The sequence below is a fragment of the Triturus cristatus genome, chromosome 8, assembly GCF_964204655.1.
Source record: "Triturus cristatus chromosome 8, aTriCri1.1, whole genome shotgun sequence".
Lineage (NCBI taxonomy): Eukaryota > Metazoa > Chordata > Amphibia > Caudata > Salamandridae > Triturus > Triturus cristatus.
The window spans coordinates 1,394,588,945-1,394,609,769 of record NC_140591.1 but is presented as its reverse complement, the minus strand read 5'-3'; the positions used below and the strand labels follow the sequence as shown (position 1 = coordinate 1,394,609,769).

The 20,825-nt window shown below is 44.8% G+C and overlaps 1 protein-coding gene across 1 annotated transcript in view; it reads right to left on the bottom strand.

Moving 5' to 3' along the window:
- The window catches only part of URB1 (URB1 ribosome biogenesis factor), an 801,240-nt gene that overhangs the window by 296,334 nt on the left and 484,081 nt on the right, over positions 1 to 20,825 (bottom strand). Inside the window, exons 27-28 of the mRNA XM_085623119.1 lie at positions 4,762 to 4,872; positions 4,618 to 4,681 (exon numbers count right to left, since the gene is read on the bottom strand). Of these exons, the coding sequence (XP_085479245.1) occupies positions 4,618 to 4,681; positions 4,762 to 4,872 (175 nt within the window). The remainder of the gene's footprint in view (positions 1 to 4,617; positions 4,682 to 4,761; positions 4,873 to 20,825) is intronic.

Here is a 20,825-nt window from a genome sequence, read left to right as displayed (position 1 = left end):
ACACTTCAAAATTACTGACATTTAATCATAAATGCGTCGAATCAGTAAAATTCTAAAAACTGGGAGCAGCAGACCTAGCAAAACATTTTCAAAATACAATTATATGCGGAAATAACAATGGCACGTTTTGACAGAAGGGACGCATGCCACTGGCTACCCCAGCCTGTCTAACCGACCTCCACTTTATAAAGGCTGGGACATGCCCCAGACTGACCTTCAGGGCCCACTTCCTGATATGGGCACTCTTTAAATCTAGTAGATTTGACTGGGTGTGCCCACCATAGCCTGACTCCATTAAATGATGCAAATGATCTCTATTACCCACATCATCTATATTGCCCTTCCTCGAGCGCTCTTATCAGATGGTCTATTATTTGTTTCTGCTATACTATAGACATACTTTGCAATTCGTTTCCTACTGAAATATCCAACGAGGACTTGATATCTTGAAGATTAACAACCCGTGAAATATCCAAAGAGGACTTGATATCTTGAAGATTAACAACCCGTGAAATATCCAACGAGGACTTGATATCTTGAAGATTAACAACCCGTCAGTCTACATCATGGGTACTCACACACATTTACCCTGGGGCCACAAAGTACAGTCTGTGGTGTGCCCAATTGCCGCACTTATACCACCAGGGTGGCGGTAGGTGGTCTGGGTGGGTCAGGGATGTGTAAGGTCTAGAAAAAATTATAAATAAACAGGCAAGCAGTTAATTGCAGGTTAATAAATGTTTGCCTGTTTAATATTTATTTTCTGAATATAAGGGTTCAGCAACTAAACAGTAGCTTGTGCTGCTGTTCACCAGGAGGGCCACTTGCAAAGGTCAAGAGGGGCGCAAGCGGCCCCCGGGCCGGACTTGGAGTATCACTGTTCTACATACTTCTGCAGGTAAGATTTTATTGTTTGCCTTCAGAAACCCTCCTTCAACTTCAAGCGACAAGCCCAATAATTAAGGACACGCTGTTTATTTTGAAATATGTCAGTGAGGCCCAGCTCTAATCTCAGGGCACTGTTCACGGATCCTCTTGGCAAGCCAAGCCATCTTTTCCAGATCTTAGCTTTGATAATCTGCAACTGCTTTATATACCTTGCTGACATGACCACACAGACGTACAATAATAAATGTACACGTTTCTCTTAGGACTACAACAGTCTCATGGCCCAAAGCAAGATGCAAGCTATGTAAAGCACCTGCAATGGCCCAGGAACGCACTTCCTGAAGGTCTATATGGGGGTTCAAATTTAGGTTATATCTGAAAAGAAGGCCTCAATATCTGTATTCTATAATCACCTCCACTTGAACACCACTTAACCACTTCTTAAGTCTAGTGGACTGCACCCTTCCTTTCGAAAAGACCATAACTTTTGTTTTAGCCATATTTATTTTCAGATCGTTGGACTTGCAATATTCAGAGAAGACATCCAGTTGCCTCTGAAGGCCAACAGGCGAAAGATCCAACAACACAGTATCCAATGAACATTTCCATTTATGCACCTTTTCCAAAAGTAATGCCCTATGTATGGTATACAAATCGACAAGTGATTTTTACAGCACACAAACCTTTTCAGTTTGTGTACAAAAGTATAATATATACAGACAAGTTGATGTCACATTGCCTGATGGTAGGAACATCTACGTACCCTGGCCTGCCTGATCTTTCCTATATTCATCTATTTTCATTGCCTTTCCTAGCTTAAATCTTGTAACATCAGAGCAAGTCTTCCTTTAAAGTCTAAGCATTTCTTTTGTGCAAATGCATGGGATTCAGCTGAAATGCAACTCTGATGAGATGAAAATTCTCTTATTTGGGTCCCATCAAATCAACTGATGGGAGTTAGGCTGATCTACATCGCTTCCATCTTCGCCGACGCCAGTGGCAAAACATCTTAGAGTCCAGTTTCATAATCAACTCTCCCTCTAACCGCAGGTTTCTGTGGTTGTAGGTTCCTGTTTTGGGCTGCTCAGCACCGTTAGGAAATTTATTTTTTGCCGCCGTCTCCATTCTAGGAATCCGGAAGTTCACACGCTGATAACTTCCAGATTAGACCATGCCAATGCCTATATCTTAGTTGGGAAGGCCTGATCATATGGCTTTGGGCAGTGCATAATGCTCCACTTGCTTAGTTCTGAGACTTCCCTGGCATGCTCCGATTTTCACTCATTTAAGATGCCTTCATTGGTTGCTAATTGAGAAGAGGATTTTTTCAAATCTCTAGTCATGGTTCATCGGGCGCTCTCTCTTTTGGGCCTCCATTATCTCTCAGAAAGAATGGAAGGGTGGAAGGTTATTCATTCGTTCTCCACTCTAGCAGCTAAGAACTTGGACTGTGAACTACTACTTTGTAGGAAACTGAAAACCTTTCAGTTCTTATATCAGTAACTGTTGTTTGTTTTGGCTCTGCAGCCCTTAGTGCCAGGACATTCCTAGGAGTAGCTGTGTGATCTATTAAACATTCCCATTCATTCATTGCGCAAATCCTGCCAGTATGGCTTTGTTTTGATAAGGATTATTCAATGTGGCAATGAGCGGCCCTCCTACTGTCTTTCTAGGGATTTTCCACTTTTATTAGGAATGGAGTACCGTGGAGGAGAAGTAGTCTGTAAAGGAGATAAAATGTACCTCCGCTGCACCTTTCAGCACTGACCACTTTTTAAAATCTTCGGCCCAACTTTCTCTTCAAGTTCTTTTCTGTTCCCAAACCTTGTGATATTTAATTTCATCTCACCGACCAGCATGTTTTTCTTCGATAGAACTGGATTTCAAATATGAAGCAAACTTTTTAATAATTTATTCACTTTACTTTTCAACAATAGACACATACATCTGCATAGCAATGATTAGGGTATGCGAGATCTAAGAATGAAAGAGTACCCAAAGACAGTCTTGGTCCTAGTTTAGGTACAATCGGTACAGGTGGGATTTGAAATGTTGTCCGACTGACAAGATAGGAGGTTTGGTCATTCAATAGTATAGAAGAGTGTTTCAAAAGCAAGCTGCATCATCTGTCCTATAAATGGTTGCTGTTGAGCTTTTGAATTGGAGTAGAGTTATTCAAAATCTATGTACAAGGATTTTCCACTCCTTAGCCGTCTTTATCAGACTGATATGTTGAGAATATCAATTAAATATGGAGGATTAGGGACTCATAAGTCAGAGATCCAACTTGAAATTCTCTCACTTTAATCATTAACAAATTAACCTGTAAATGACTGGGATAAGATAAGATCAAACTTTCTGGTTCAACATAAGAGTATCACAGTGGAATGCAATGCAGACTAACAAGGACTGCAATATAGTTTTTATCCTCCTGCCAGTGAAGACTTTAATAATAGGCCACTTGCATTGGTCAGTTTCTCAAAGATTGGGGTGAACTGTTACTAATTTTCATTCTGTCCCATTGAAAGTGCTTTCTCTTCCGACTTGCTCACCTCTCCCACTCTCCATAGTTGCAGGTGGTCCAAAATGCAGCAGCTTGCATGCTTCTCAGCTTGCCGCTGAGGACTCATGTATATCCCTATCTTAGCTGCATTGGTTTCCTATTAGGAAGAGGATCCTTTTCAAGACCTTGCTACTGGTTCACAGGGCTCTTGATCAGTCTGGCGCAGAGTACCTCACAGCAATACCCTTGTTGGTCAAAGTACACATACTTTTGAATAAGGTGAATGTGCTACTTAAACAGTGTTCTTGGGTCTATGGGCATTTTAAGAATGCTTGCTGCTATTCTGAACTACAAAAGATTCTGAGCCTTACGACAGGGAATAATTCAAGCATGTGAGTGTATGAAAAATCCAATGCTAAAGAAGTGTATATAAAGTAAGATTATGGTCACATACCCAGCAGATTCTTAGGAGGAAAGGAAATGTTTTAATTTAAGTGCCCAAATAGTCAGCACATTCCCTATTACTGGAAAGATAAACATACAAGCAGTAAGGCATTAAGCCTGCTATAAACTAAACTAAAATATTACATGACTAACTATCAAAGGGGCGTGATGAGGATTTAATCAGTAAAAATTAACCTAGAAAATTAGAAAACCTCTACCACTCAAGCCAATTATGAATATTTTTCGACAAGTGCCCAGGTATTATAATTTGCACGTGGCAAACCAATAAACTTTTGAATTGCTTGTGGAAATAATGTCCCATGAACATTAAGTCACGCAGCACATACTGAAAAAGCAGATATACTTTTCACACAATCATTGAATCCAGGTGTTGTAACAGTGTATTTATTTGTACCTGCCTCCCTTTTTAGAGTGATGCTAATACACAAATTGAAGATTATGTAAAAAAAAGAAAGAGGTGAGGGCAAATTTAAATCCTTTGAAGACGATGCACAGGTTAGACAGCCTCATTGGTTGGTGAAGAAAAATAATCTACGGTGGACTATATATAAATATTTCAGGTTTCATATCCATGAGTTTTTCGATAGGTTATACATTTGTAATATGACAAATCAAGTTCCCTGTTCCATACGGCTTACAAGATGCACTGCAAGCTAAAAATCAATGCAGAAAATAATGTGTAGAAAATAAAGTGTGACTATACAAGTTAAGGTTTTCTCTTAGGACACAAGTAAGGGCAGAAAAACAGAATGATAACTTACCTAAAATCTGTGAGGCTTATCTTATTATTTTCATACATACGAAGAAGTAATAATATTTTTTGATCTAAAACAATAGATGAAGAATACATTTAGAGTGAGAATGTAAAGATGGAAACAAAATATCTCAAGGAATTTTATTATTACCTGTGACACTCATTGTTGCACCATATGCACCCAAAAGCACAGCAAAGTGATTGATGTGACATACCGAGGGGCACTTCCCAACTATTGATGATAACACATCCACTAATGCCTCTGAAATTAAGGAACACATTTTAGAGAAGGTTAAAGCCGCAAATTCACATTAAAATGAATTTCTAGAAAATAAATACAAGCAAGGTATGTTTTCATGTGTTTTTTTAGGTTATGTTGACCATGGACTGAAGATTAGGATATTTGTGTTCATTAATGATAGTTCTGATAATATACATGCTCCTAAGAAGAAAGAGCTCTCAACATTTTTAAAGCCTGTCTGGAGAAGTATGGATAGCCCAATAGCTTGCCAGGATCATACATGTTGGAATGAGCACAGCAACCTTGCATTCAGAAAAATCTTTGAAGAGCATAAAGGCATCGCCATTAGATCATCACGGATGGCTCACTGAAATTCTAGTGTGCTCATAGACATATACTGGGTGAATTAACTTTGCTTCCCTGAGTATGCTTCATACAATGTGCAGGAACTATGACCAAATAATTCCCCTGTCCACATCTTTTACCATACACGCAAACAAAGAATGTCAAAGCAATCAGACAAAAATACACCCATGCAATAACATCAGGAATGACACTATCAAAACATAAGGAGTTGAATTCCATGCATTACTGCTAGTGATTTGTCAATGTTTCTGAGGAACCCTCAGGAAGGCACAGACCAGCAAGGGTGATGACATTCGGGTATATACATTAAAACAACCTAATCTGTTCAGCATGGCTAAGATAGTTCTTGCTCAGTTGGCACTGCTGTGGGAGGCCATCTAGGAGATAGTGGAACCAACCAACCATATATGATTGTTGCTTCTGGGAACAATGACACTCGTGTATCCTCAGCAAAAGGAGAAATGTATGTAACTAGATGTGTGTTATTTCTATTGAGCAAACCTAGCCAAAAGGGAGTGGATCGCTATAGATGGTCGGAGACCAGAATAAAAATTACAGAATAATAGGAGAGGTGACCTGTTTTAGAACTATTATGGCATTGTGGTGTAGTGTCCTTGAAGAGGTGACTTCAACTTGTGCCTAAATTGAAGCAGCATTGGGGCGGACCCAATGGATACAGGTATGTTGCTCCAGATCCTTGGTGCATAGATGGAAAAGGCATGCTGCCTTCTTTTCTTCTTTTTTATACTTCCGATTTGGCAGTCTGATTGTGTCCTGGCTATGGCTATGTCAAAAACCACCAGAAACCATAAGCGATTATGCAAGATAAGCAGGGGTACGGGCCCTAATGGCTTTGTAAATGAGGTCGCTTGTTTTGAAGAAGATGCGGGCTGACAAGGGTAGTCAATGGAGCTCCATTAGAACAGGGGTGATGTAATCATACTTCTTTAGACCCTGACAAGTGGCCTGTACTTGCCTCAAACATGTAGATCTAAACTCTACCACCCGGTCCAATCAAGCAGATGTTGAAAAATAGACTGAGTGTGCTGGATCTGCACTCGCTTCACAGCTGCTTCTAGAGACTGCAGCTCCAGCTGAGACTATTGCTACCACGAAGAAGGAATGTCCAACATGTCCCATGCTACCAACGGGCAAAACTAGAGACTTAAGATTGTTTTGTGGGCCTCTGTGACATTTCATAAGGCTTCAGTTTTACAGTGATGAAATACTAATGACAAACTTGAATATCAAAGTACCTACTTGGGAACGTTTAGCAACTAGGGCATTAACGTACTGCAGCACTTTTCACATTATATAATGAACGGTGATAAACTGTTTATTTATCTGTGCATTCTTTTAGAGTGCATCACACTCAAAAGGTATCAGCACACTGTACAGTAGAACACAATGCAGAGCATTGTTACACATAACCAAAGTAAGCAGCAATGTAACTAGATCAATTATGAACATCTAAGCACCAAAACCACATTATGACACACTTGGAGTGAGATGAAATAGGACATGAGAACAAAAGGTGGGAAAGAAACTGGATTGAGAAGTAGAGAAGGAGATGTGAGAGAATGATTAGCTAAAAAGATAGTACAGCGGACAGCAACAAAAAAATAAGAGAGCCCAACCACTACTTCAAATATAATTTGAACAAGAACATCTGCATTTTTTTCTAATTTGGCGTAGTGTTTCTGAACATCTCAAATCAACAAGGAGACAGTTCTACAGCATTGGTGCTGTGCCTGAAAATTATTGCTTTATCGTTTTTTGGAATCTGCATTTCTCAGTTTCTAAGGTTAGGTTTTGGAGACTTCTCATGTTTCGGCTTTATGCTCATAACTTGTGGGCAGCATAAAGGTAACTGGGTTGTCAGAGATGTAAAGCTTTATAATGCGGGCTAATTTTAATTTTAACCCTGGCTTCCAGTGGTAGGCAATGTAACTCTCAAAGCCCTGAATAAATGTGCTCATAATTTTGTGTACCTGATATCAACCAGGCTTCCATATAAAGAACAGCTTTAATAGGGTGAACGATGAAACTAAGGTACCCATGAGAAGAGCATTTCTATGGTAAATTCTGAAGGCTTCTAAAACCTGGGCCATTAGGCAGAAATTAATTGGAAGAAGAGAAGACTGCATTTTCTTAAGTGAGGGCAGCACAGGTTTGACTGCAACCTTTACATCTGAATAGCCAAAGAAAGGTGAGAATATACCCAAAGCCCTAGAGACTTTGAACAAAAAGGGTGTGAAGCCCGCAGTGTGAAGTTCTGATAGCCATTCCATTTGGTAGTTTAATTTTGAGGGTAATGGAGTAAAATAAATTCTGTTTTATGAGAATTACGTTTTAGAAGATTTACAGCTCTGGAGCATTGTTGAGCAGTTTTTCAATGTGACACTGTCTTTGGCGGATAATTTTCAAATAAATGTGTGTCATCCATACACTGGTGGATTTTTACACCTTCTCCTTCCATCAAAACTTGAAGCAATTCCATTTATACGTTGAACAGTATAGGAGCCAATGCCGAACCTTGAGAGACACCACAGTCTACTTGTGTCCTCTTTGAGGTAACACTGGCCAATATCACCAGATGGTGGCGACTGGTAAGGAACGATGAGAATCAGTTCAACTCTTCACCACCTATACCCATGTGCTATCTGAGGACCTCAATCAGCCTATCATGGTCCCTGTGCTAAAGGGTTTGGACAAATCTAACGCCATCATCTAGAATGCCATCCAATATCTTTAATGTGGCTGACTGTACTGCACCCACTGTAGAACCCCGACTCATAACTTGCTAGGAGGTTATTAACCTCAAAGTGATTGAGAAGTTGAATGGGTACCAAGTTCTGTTAAACTTTACCCAGCCTGGGCAAGTTTGTAACAGGATGATAGTTGGCCATACAATTGGGATCATCCTGAGGCTTTTTCAGGGACGAGGTTATGTGTCCAATTTTAACAGCACAGGACAATACACCTTCTTTTAGGTACATATTTATTAAGTTGCACGATGCATAAATAAATAGCTTAAAATTACTTATGATGATGACAAAAGGAATAGTGTCTGGTAGAAAGTTGCTTATAATCTTTTCAACACATTTCCCAGTTGTAGGAGTGGAGCTAGTTCAAGGTTTTGCACCTCTTGCAACTAATGAGCATGTCTGAGGTAAGGAGTCAGCCATTGGGTGATTTGTTTCTAATTTGTATCGTAATAGTGAAAAAGTCTAAAAATTATTCGCATTTGATTTTATTGTTGTTGATAGGTCGATTCCATAGGGATGGCCAAACAGAGCTTCACCAGACTGAAATGTTCTTGAGGTGGTTTAGGGTGCTGTGGATCATACGACTGGAAGAAACTGTCCCTAATGGGCATCACCTTCTGTTTGTAAAGCTTCCTAAACGAAAGGTTGAGGGTTTTTTTTTAGAGGTCTTTAATGTTTTCCACAACCTTTCCAGTTTGCTGAGTTGTCTTTTAAAATTAAACAGTTTGTCAGAGAACTATGGGTTCCTTTTATTGCACTAACCGTGAACTAAAGACTTTGGTGCACTAGCGGTGAACAACTGACGTTCTTAAAAGAATACAAAAGTGAACTCCTGATCACCAGTAATTGGTGGTGTTTTCCATGCAATATGAGTGAATAAAAAGTTACTTACCCTTGTTAACTATCTATTTGCTGAATACTATATATAGCTGCGGATTCCTTAACTTTTTTATATTCCAGGTGCTAGACTGCAATCGGGAATTTTGCAGTAGCCCTCCTGCGACAATAGGTGGTAACAGTTCACTCATGCAGAGTGACATAACTGAAGCAATACAAATCCACCTGGTGCCATGTCAGAAACCCTTTCACTGGGCCATGGAACAAGCAGGATCTACTGGGCCCAAACGTCGAGGCCTTCATCTGGCAGTCCCTCCTTTAGTGTCCCACCTGGTGTCACTTACAGAAAGTCACCACCTTGCACTTGAAAGATCCTTCCTATCCTCCTTTCTCACAAGGCTCACCCTTCCCATTTCGCCTGGGTCCTCCTCGTGTCCCATGGGAATTACCCTGGTGCTTACCCTCTGGTTTGGAAGAAGTCCGATCAACATTCTTCTTTCCTTTTGGCCTAAAACTGTGCTGTTTCTGGCCCACTTAAGCCCGGTTATCTAACCACTTGTCAATCAACATTGGAGGTTTCTCTATATCCTTCTCTGTTAGGACAGGTTTTGTCTCAGTGGGTTACAGTACTCCTCCTTGAGTTGCTGAGTCACAATCCACTGTTTAAGACACTGAAAATCATTGTCCGCCATCGCTCTCACCCACTCATTACAATCAGGAAATACACATTGAATCCAGGTCTCAAACGGAACACCATCCGTTCTCCTGAATTCCTTGAATCTGTGGAGGTAATGAGCTGTTTTCAGGCCAAACCTAATCAGAGCTTCTTTCATTCGCTCATAGATTAACTGGTCTGCCACGCGCATCCTTTCAATGGCGGCTGTGCCTTCCAATAGCATACTCCCCATTGAGGAGGTTGTCTTTGACACCTCACTCAAGGCCTGCCCCTTAGAAGTGACGTCAAAGCTCACAAACCATTCCAAGATATCCTGTCCTTCCACATACGTGTGTACAGGCGCTCTTAGACGCTTGGCCTCAATCTGGCCTGAAGAAGAGTCAATTCTCCTAAATAGAGCGGTCACTACTGCCATCCTAATATTCTCCCTATCAAGGGTATATTTTCCCTCCAGTTCTCTTTCCCTTTCTTTTTCCCTTCACTCCAGCTCTCTTAGCTTATCTTCCCTTTCTCTCAATTTCACTTCCTGGGGCAATTCCTCCTATCTATCCCACCTCCTCTCTTGTTCCTGCGTAGCTAGCTTAGACTCAACCCCAACAAGGAATTTACTCCTGAAATTGTTCAGTGGTGCCCTAGAAAGGTGGTGAAAGGTGGTGTGCACACCTGTGAAACCCTAGAAACGAATGGGGGAGGGGAGTGTATCAGGGAAACTCTGAAACGTGCATCAGAGGACACACTTGGCATTGAGGTAAGGGGACACGAGAGCCTGACTCCACATTGTTTTTCTTCTGCGTTCCTACCATGGTGACTTCCCAGAGTCTCCTGCAACCTCTTCCTTTTCACCCAGTCTCTCATACTGGTCCCTAATAAAATCAGCAAGGTACTCTTTAGGAACTCCCCATCCTCTGTCCCTACATAGATCTTTGATCTGATCTATTACAAGCACCTTGAACTCCTAATGGCTATGTGTCACACCCCTTGCAGCCAAACACTATCAGAGGCCTAAATGGCAGACAGGAGCTACTGGGCCCAACCGTGGTGATGAGGCTTTGATCCCCAGTCCTGGTCACCAAAGGCAGAAGTTTTGACTAGCTTCTCCATGTCGATGCACCACAGCTGACTGCTTGACAGTTGACAATTTGGATGATCCAAACTCCCCTCTTTACAATTCATTTCCAGACACAGATGTAATTTAGTGTTTCACTTTCAAGTTGGCGTTGTGGGGGGTGTCTCCTTTGAAGTTCCCACTCCTCTGTCCTGCCCTTTGCCTAGGAAGCATAATGATACAGCAGAAGCATCTCCAACCAAGATAGTATCAAAACACAGGCCATGGGAGTTACGTGTGGATCACACCTGAATGTCAGCCTAACTAATACATGCATTCAAAAGCTTAGAAAACTCCCGAGCCCTAGTCTTTATGATTCCCTATCAGCCCCATCTCCTTCCTGAGATGCGCCCAGACCCACTGACTTTTTTACAATCAAAGAGCCCTTACGAACTGTCTACGAGAGTCTGGCTCTTCCTTCCTCCACTGTATATATCACCCAGTTCTCAGGAATGTGGCAATCCATAAATTTGCTCGAAGCCTCCTCCACATGCCTGATCAAGATCTTAGACTTCCAATATGGAACCCATAGCTCTTCATGTTTTTTACCACTCACAGACACACACATCACAGCACACACATTGAAACAAATGTGTGCTGCACAGTACAACATGCTAACAAGAGGCAAGTCAAAGGTGAGTTAAGCACACAGCAGCGGAACTGTACATGAGTGGGCCGGAAGGCCCCAATACGATGACACAGGTAAAAAGGCCCGCTCACACTACTGATCGTTACATAAAACACTGTATGCTGCCACCATAATGCCACATGATACTTAACTAATGGTAAAGGTATTGGCCTTTTACCACTGCGAGGGTAATGCTTTGGATACCGTTCCCGGATTAACAAGACTCCAATCTGAGTTAGCCCATGACCAAAAATCAGCACCAGTGATCCATATATCATTGCAGCTGGGGCACTAAGGGCAGGAGTGCACAACTGTAACCATACGAGGTACTTTTCCATTCCAACACGCCAGAACCAGGTTGTCAGGGTGTAGCCTGAGTGCCTGTGTCCTTTTGTGCCCTGGTTTTTTGCCCCCATTTTTCTTCTGTATCCCTCGTTTTTCGCCTCCTTTCCTCCCCCCGTCACCCGTTTTCCCGCCGCTGCGTCCCGGCGGCCCCGCCCCCTCGCACCCCATTGGCCGCCCTGCTCCCGCCTCCAAGCTGCTCCTCCCTCCCTCTCCCCCTCATATGGAGGCCGCGAAGCAGTAGAGAGCGACCTCTGACCCTGTCCTCCAGGCAGGTCGCTCCCCGCACCGTCACGCGGCCCCCAGTGTGACATCCATCCTCGCTGCCGCTCGCTGTAGCCCTCAGCCTTGGTTCCTGCCGTCTCCGTGCCTCCACGCCCCATTGCCTTCTGTATCCCGAGTGCCTGCGATCCCACTTGCCTTCTGTATCCTGAGTGCCTGTGATCCCCGTTGCCTTCCGTATCCTGAGTACCTGCGATCCCTCTTGTCTTCTGTAGCCTGAGTGCCTGTGTCCTTTTGTCCATTTGTGCCCTGGTTTTTGCCCCCATTTTTCTTCTGTATCCCTCGTTTTTCGCCTCCTTTCCTCCCCCCGTCACACGTTTTCCCGCCGCTGTGTCCCGGCGGCCCCGCCCCCTCGCACCCCATTGGCCGCCCGCTCCCGCCTCCCAGCTGCTCCTCCCTCCCTCTCCCCCTCATATGGAGGCCCGAAAGCGCCCGCGAAGCGGACGCGCGCAGAAGGCGCGCCCAAGGCAAGCCCGTCTGCGCCCGTCCGCGCCTGGACCGTGCCCTGTGCCAGAACCCCTGGCACCCGCCAGAACCCACGACGGACCTACGGCGCCACCACCCTCATCGCACTCAACACCGGCCGGACCCCTGGCTGCTGCTGAGCCACCCCAAGACGCACCCACGGACCCTTCGCCTGCCACTCCTGCAAGTTCTCCTGCATCCGGACCCGTACCGCACCCGCCAAGCCAAGCACCAGCAGCAACCACCTGAAGTGCATCCTGCTCAACGCCCGCTCCGCCCACAGGCACGCCGTGGAACTCTGGAACCTGCTCGACACCACATTCCCAGACGTCGCCTTCCTCACGGAAACATGGATGAACGCCTCATCAGCGCCCGCCATCGCCATCCCGGACGGATACTAGATCACCCGGAGGGACCGCGTTAACCAGACAGGAGGAGGCATCGCCATCGTCCACAAGAACACCATCCGCAGCACGACCAACTCCGACGACACCCTCACAGCCGCCGAACATCTCCACTTCCAGATACACACCGACCCCAAGACCACACTCAGAGGCACCCTCATCTACAGACCCCCAGGACCCCGCACACAATTCAGCGAAGACATCGCAGACTTCATCAGCCCACACGCCCTCCCCTCCGCTGACTACATCCTCCTAGGGGACCTCAACTTCCACCTGGAGAACAACAGCGACAACAACACCACCACCCTGCTGGACAACCTCGCTAACCTCGGACTCAAGCAACTAGTGAACACCCCCACCCACTATGCCGGACACACGCTTGACCCAGTCTTCTCCTCCAGCAAGCACATCTCCTTCAGCCACTCCACCGGACTCCACTGGACAGACCACAGCTGCGTCCACTTCAGCTTCAGAAGAACCACGACTCACCACCACCAGCAACAGGTTCCCCGCAGGAACTGGAACAAGATCACCACCGACCAGCTCTCCACATCACTGAGCCAGAACCCTCCCGCCAGCTCAACGGACCCCAACCAAGCAGCCAACAACCTCACACAGTGGATCACCGACTGCGCCGACGACCTCGCACCACTGAAAAACCATCCCAACAGGCCCAACAGCAAGAAAGCCTCCTGGATCAACAACGACCTCAAGAACTCCAAGAAGAACTGCCGTACCCTCGAGAAAGCCTGGCAAAAAAACCCGACTACAGACAACAGGACCGCCCTCAAGCACGCCTCCCGCAAACACCACCAGCTGATCCACACTACCAAAAGGACAGCATTCAAGGAACGACTAGACAACAACGCACACAACAGCAAGGAACTCTTCAGCATCGTTAAAGAGCTCTCCAACCCCAGCGCCGGAAACAACGACATCACTCCCTCACAAGATCTCTGCGACTCACCCGCCTCGTTCTTTCACCGCAAGATCGCCGACATACACAACAGTTCGGCGCACAGACCACGCACCCAACCACCGAACCAACACCCCCCACCACCACCCTCTGCACCTGGACCCCGGTCACCACCGAAGACACCATCCACACGATGAACACCATCCACTCCGGATCACCAACCGACCCATGCCCACACCACATCTTCAACAAGGCCGACTACGTCATCGCACCACAACTCCGGGACATCATCAACTGCTCCTTCAGCACCACCACCTTCCCGGAGAGCTGGAAGCATGCCGAACTCAGCGCCCTCCTGAAGAAACCATCAGCAGACCCCACGAACCTCAAGAACTACCGCCCCATCTCGCTCCTCCCGTTTCCTGCCAAAGTCATCGAGAAGACCATCAACAAACAGCTTGCCGCCTTCCTCGAGACGAACGGATCCCTCGACCACTCGCAGTCCGACTTCCGAGCTAACCACAGCACCGAGACCGCCCTCATCGCAGCCACGGACGACATCCGAGCCCTACTCGATAACGGGGAAACAGCGGCCCTCATCCTCCTGGATTTCTCCGCAGCGTTCGATACTGTCTGCCACCGCACCCTAGTACAGCGCCTCAGCAACATCGGAATCCAAGAGAAAGCTCTAGAGTGGATCATCTCGTTCCTCGCCGGAAGAACCCATAGAGTCCGCCTCCCCCCCTTCAGATCCAAGGCCACCGAAGTCATCTGCGGCGTACCACAAGGATCTTCACTCAGACCCACCCTCTTCAACGTCTACATGAGCCCCCTCGCAGCCATCGCACGCCAACACAACCTCAACATCATCTCCTACGCCGACGACACCCAGCTGATCCTCTCCCTCACCAACGACCCAGCCACCGCCAGAACCAACCTACACGAAGGGATGAAAGACGTAGCCGAGTGGATGATGAACAGCCGCCTGAAACTGAACTCAGACAAGATGGAAGTCCTCATCCTTGGATCATCGCCTTCTGCCTGGGACGACTCCTGGTGGCCCCCTGCCCTGGGCAGCGCACCCAAACCAACGGACCACGCACGCAACCTGGGCTTCATCCTGGACTCCTCCCTCTCGATGACCAGACAAGTCAACGCCGTCTCATCATCATGTTTCAACATCCTACGCATGCTCCGATAAATCTTCAGATGGATCCCCACCGAAACCAGGAAGACGGTCACCCAGGCACTCGTCACCAGCCGACTGGACTACGGTAACACCCTCTACACCGGAACCACAGCCAAACTACAGAAAAGACTCCAACGCATCCAGAACGCCTCCGCACGACTCATCCTGGACATCCCCCGACACAGCCACATTTCCGGACACCTGAGAGACCTGGACTGGCTCCCCGTCAGCAAGAGAATCACGTTCCGACTCCTCACCCACGCACACAAGGCCCTCCACGACCTGGGCCCCAGGTACCTCAACAACCGCCTGACCTTCTACACTCCCACCCGCCAGCTACGATCGTCCAGCCACGCCCTCGCCGCCGTTCCACGCATTCGAAGAGCCACCGTGGGAGGAAGATCCTTCTCCTACCTGGCAGCCAAGACTTGGAACTCCCTCCCCATCCACCTCCGTCTGACCCAAGACCACCTCTCCTTCAGGAAGCAACTCAAGACCTGGCTGTTCGAGCAGTAGCAGACCCCCCCTACCCCTAGCGCCTTGAGACCCTCCGGGTGAGTAGCGCGCTTTACAAATTTCTTGATTGATTGATTGATCAGGGTAAAAACAGTTAACGGGTGGCTGGACACAGCACTAGCAGCTCATTGACAACAGGCTGAACTGATCGCTAACAAAAACATAGTTTTGAAGGTCAAAAAAGCAGCTATGTAGGGGTTCAAATGGAGCCACCATCAGGAGTGTCAGAAGCAGGTTCAGGTTGCATTGGGGCAAAAAAAAGGGAAAGGTGGAAACGTGTGTCAATCCTTAAAGAATTCTCAAAACTACAGGAGACTTGATCACAGCAGGCTAATATGGAGAGCAAATGACTGCCGATCAGCCTTCAACATAGCCTACAACTGTGTCCATTGTACAACACTGCTAGCCCAACAAAAGAGCAAAATACATAAAAGGTGTGCCCTCAAAGGATCTAAGCTGATTAGAACACCAAGCAACAAGCCCCCGAAGGTGGAGGCTCAAAGATACTGTTGAACCTATTGAGAGCTCAGACTGATTATCTCCGGGCATGATTTCACTGAAACCCAATGTGTGGACATAAGATGTCTTAATAAGGCCATTCGGGCGGATGCGTTCCCATTACCCAATCTGCAGGAATTAGTATTGGCGAGGCTTCAGTATTTATGACAATTGATTTGGCTAGTGTGTACCACCAAATTCAATTGGATTGCGACTCAAGGCATTGCACAGCATTCATAACACCCGAAGGAATGTTTCAGTTTAAGAGAATGCCATTTGGTCTTGCAAGTGCTTCTGCTGTCTTCCAGAGGGAAACAGCTAGGATCCTACAGGGGATAGCAGGAGTGAAGGTATTTCAGGATGACATCTTGATATTTGGGAAGGACAAAGAGGAGCATGATGGAAACTTGAGATAAGTGTTATTTGCTCTTCTGCAAAACAGTCCAACTTTAAAAGAAGAGAAATGTGATTTTGGAAAGCAGCAGGTGGAATACCTGGGACATGTTATATCAGAAGAAGGTAGCCGTCCAATAATCATCCATGTAGAAGCCATTGTCAATGCTCCAGAAGCCTAAAGTAAGTAACAGATGATGTCCTAGCTAGACCCGACAGAACTTTATTCTCGATTTGTGGAGAATTATGCCATCAAGGTAGAGAATCTACAGTCAATATTAAAAAAAAGTTGCATTTTGTTGGGGTCAGAAACAAAATGAGGAGTTTAATGCAACCAAGAACGAGGTTTTATAAGCACCATGTTTGAAATTGTTTGTGATGGGGGTGGATTGCATAATGTCATTGGATGCCAGTGGATACGGTGTTGGTGCAGTGCTGTCACAAAGGAAGGATGTCACTGAGTGGGTGGTTGCCTATGAGTCTTGTACTTTGACAAAAGCAGAAGGAAATACTTAGTAATAGAAAAAGAGTTACTAGATACCACATGGGCTGTAGAACAATTCGGAATCTATGTATGGGAAAAAAATTGAAAATTTGTACAGACCATAAACCATTGGTAAATATTTGAAGCCAGGGAAGGGTGGGAGAGGGGAATCTCACACAATGGTTAGCATGCTTGTCTTCAAAATTACAAATGTACCATCATGATACTGTATATGTTGCAGACCAGGATAACTGTGTTGCGGATGGGTTGTCACGCTTCCCAGTGGAAGCATGCAATGGTAATGAAATGGATGAGAGTGAATGTGATGTAGCATTCCCTTATGAAGATGTGATGTGTGGCAGGGGTATAGAGGAGGAAAATGGTCTGGAGTTGTCCGAGGTAAGGTGGATGCAGGAGATGAAAAAGGATGTGGTATTGTAGGCCATAGGAAATTTCGAAAGAATGGGCATTGGAGCATCACATTTATGTTCTGGAAAGTGAAGGAGGAATTATCTGTTTGTAATGATGTTATTTTGAGAGGGGCTAAGAATGTACCTCCTACTGGGGTACAAGACAGTATTGTCCAGTTGGGACATGAGGAGAATGAAGGGATGTTGCGCATAAGAAGAAAAAAAATCTAAGAAAATGTTTGGTGGCCAGGTCTGAAAGGTATGGTGGATCGATGGGTGAGAGGGTGTACTGCATGTAGGTCAAGTGATAAAGTGTTTAAGCCTGTAGTGGTGCCTTTGCAAACTGAAGAATTGCCAGATGGACCATGGCGGAAATTAGCTACGGAGTTCATGGGGCCTTTTGTCACATTACCAAGCAAGGAGATATATGCCATTGTGCTCATTGAGTACTATTCCAAATAGCCGGAGGTAAGTATGGTTGGTAATGTTACTATGGAGGAAGTTAATGATTTCCTGGAAGATGTTTTTTCTATAGAAGATGTTCCAAAAATACTGATTTCTGATAACTGGGAGCAGCTTACGTCAAACAAGATGTAGTCCTTTTTGAAAATGTGTGGCTTCAACCATGTGAGGTTGTCTTTATATCATCCCGAAGGAAATGGTCAGGTTGAGTGCTTTAATAGAGTCATCAAGGAGGCTATTCAATTGGCATTAACATCTGAGTTACCCAGAAAGAAGGCTCTTCAGAGTATGTTATTGTTATACAGGATTACCCACATTCAGTGACTAGAAGAGTGCAGTTTGAAATGTTTCAGGGGAAGAAAGCGTGCCTCGAAACTTGCACCTTGGTGGTTGAGGAATAAGTAGTAAGGGGGAGGACGGAGGTTGATCTCCAGTTGATAAAATAAGTGAAAGGTTATCAGTTGCAGACTAGTGACCGTTTTAACAACAGTAGGGAAATGCCTGATGTAGCTGTTGGCCAGTATGTGCTTGCGAGGAAACCTGGCTTCGTAGATAAGGGTCGTTGGTATGATCCGTTAAGGATTGTAAGGGTTTTTGGAGGTGCTGTCAAACTTGAGGATGGAAGGGTGTGGAATTTGAGTCATGTAAGTTTGTCAAGTGGTGTGGCTACCAGGAGTAACATTAAGTGTGGTGCGCATGATGATGCAAGTGGTTACTTGATGGGGATCGATGTGCATGCAAGGATTGAACCTAGGTCCAGAGAGAGTGAGATTAAAGAGGATTGTGGAGTTCAAGGAGATATGGAAGTACATGGGCATCGGAGTGCGAGGAAAAATTGATTACCAGGTCATCTTAAGGATTTTATGATGGGATGAAGTGTTCAGCATTCTCTGTTCATATTTACTTTGGATTCTTAGAATATTCATATTCACGGTTGTTTTTTTAACATTTGTTCAAGCATACTTTTTGAGTATTTTATAAAATAGTTATGATCATGTAATATGTCTTCCATGTGGCATTTCCCATGGTATTTTTGTTATTGTTGTGATGGGGAGGCAGGTGGTGAGGTGTGTTGGATATTGAGAATAGAATGGTACTTTGGAGCAGAATGTGGGCATGGAATGCAAACGTTGTGGGGTGGTGGGGCGTTCTTGTAATGACAGTAGCCCAGGAACTGCAGTTGTACTGGGAGCGAGCTGACACCGCTCTTGACTGCTTGAGCGTAATTAATGGTAATAAAATAGTTTACCTCAATACGGTTGCTGAGAGCCCATTCTTATCAAGCCAGTCATTTGTCGCACATAAGCCATGAAAAGCTTTGTCTACGGCTCCTTTATTGCTTTATGTATGCATGAGGCCACATTTGTAGCATGATTTGGAGTTGAGCTACAGCTCCAACACCACAGGCAGACTGCATGTGGGGTCAGGAATGAACATCTGTCCATGACTGGAGCAGCGGAGTCTGACTTTCTATGCAAAGACATTCCTAATATTCAAAAAAGTCAAAAGAGAAACATTTTCATTAAAAATATCACAGAGAGCAGCTCCAGGGCTGCACCTAAGAATGGAGAAAAAAGGGAACTAACAAAAGGGTGTCGGGGTTGCATTTAATGGCTTCAGTGATGTTACATCCATGCTGCAACTAACTCTCAGAAGGAGCGGGCACCACATACCAGCACAGGAAAGCTACTGTAAAATTTCAGAATCCAGTCTGCCAACCGGGGATAGCCAAAAGGTGAGGAATCTGAAGTATTCACCAGAACCAATAATATTCTAGTGGGTTTCCTCATATACCGCTTTTGCAGTTACCATAATATGCCTTGGGATAACCACCCAGTGTTCTTTTATGTACAGTGTGTTCTGTTGAGAAGCAAGACTAATCAGGTACAAATTGTATGGTGACTGAGCTATTTCCAGCTGACCAAATATTTATTGTTAAAGGAAGGCATATATAGAAATTCTAGCTAGGTTTTTCCTCAGCAAACATAATGAACAGTCATCCTCCCTCTTCTACAGGATGTTGACTAAGCTTCAATATTTCAAAGGTAACAATTATACATGCGTTGCTGTCTTTTTCTCTAGCTTTGGCTAGGGTTAAAGATGCTGGTGGAAGCAAGGGGTGATTCATTGGATGTTACAAATACCTAATTTTATCCCTTTTCAAGAGATTCTTCTCCTGGGAAATGTTTAATTGGAAGTGCAATCACCGAACCTGGCTAATTTCTCATAGTACATGAACTCAGTACCTATGGTGCCCCCCCCCCCCCCCCCCGAGTTTAGCTCTATTCTACTACTACAACAACAGAGGGTAGCGGCCTCCTACCTGTACATAGAAAATCCTAGGGTCTTAAAACTTAAAGACAGAACATTAGAACAGATGTTCGGACCTTCATGCATTGGTTTTAAATGGGCTGTACAAGGATGTCTGATCTGTGAGATTTACGGCTAATGGGCCATTTAAGCATTCAAAAGAACAAGATATATGAATCTTTCTGCTCAGGATATTCCTGAGGAAGTACTGCCTGTATCATAATTCAGCACCTATGTTGTTTACATTTTTACACCAAGACTACCTTCCAGCTACAATCAAGAAATTGTGAATGTTGAAATGGACGTTTATCTGAGTGACCTTCGATCGACTGAAAACGCTAGGTGGGAAGGCACAGCCTTGCCTTTTGTTTAAAACTGCTACAATGAGATTGAGCTGATGAGAAGATTTAAACAAGCATAGGCAAAGTCTATATGTCAGGCGATGAATGCAGATCTTCTAGCTTTGTCTGTTTGTTTTGTCATGGTATTTGTGAAGCTTTATTGTTGAGGAATATGCGGGACCCTCATATATTTTACTTTGAAATCTACAATAGAAAACTCGGAAGAAAAATAAAACCTCTTAAGAGTTGAGGAAGCAACCTCTGTATAAATCTGCTACCCACAAATAAGCATCTATAAAGCCCTTGTAGTACTAATGCTCAAAATGAAAGAACTCATAACTGCATGAAACATATATTTTAATTCTATGCTCTATCTTTGAATGTAGTGCTCAAATTCTACTGTATTCCAGAAAAGCGATGGAGACCATGGTAGGGAGCCTGGAGACAGAGGTGGAGAGAAGGTGACAACAAGCCATACATTTAAAGGTGAGGGAGAAGCATGCTGCATTACAGGAAACTGGGTCGTGTTGAAAACTGTGTTGCTCACCTGTTGTGCGAAATGATTAAAAAATTAAAAAGTAT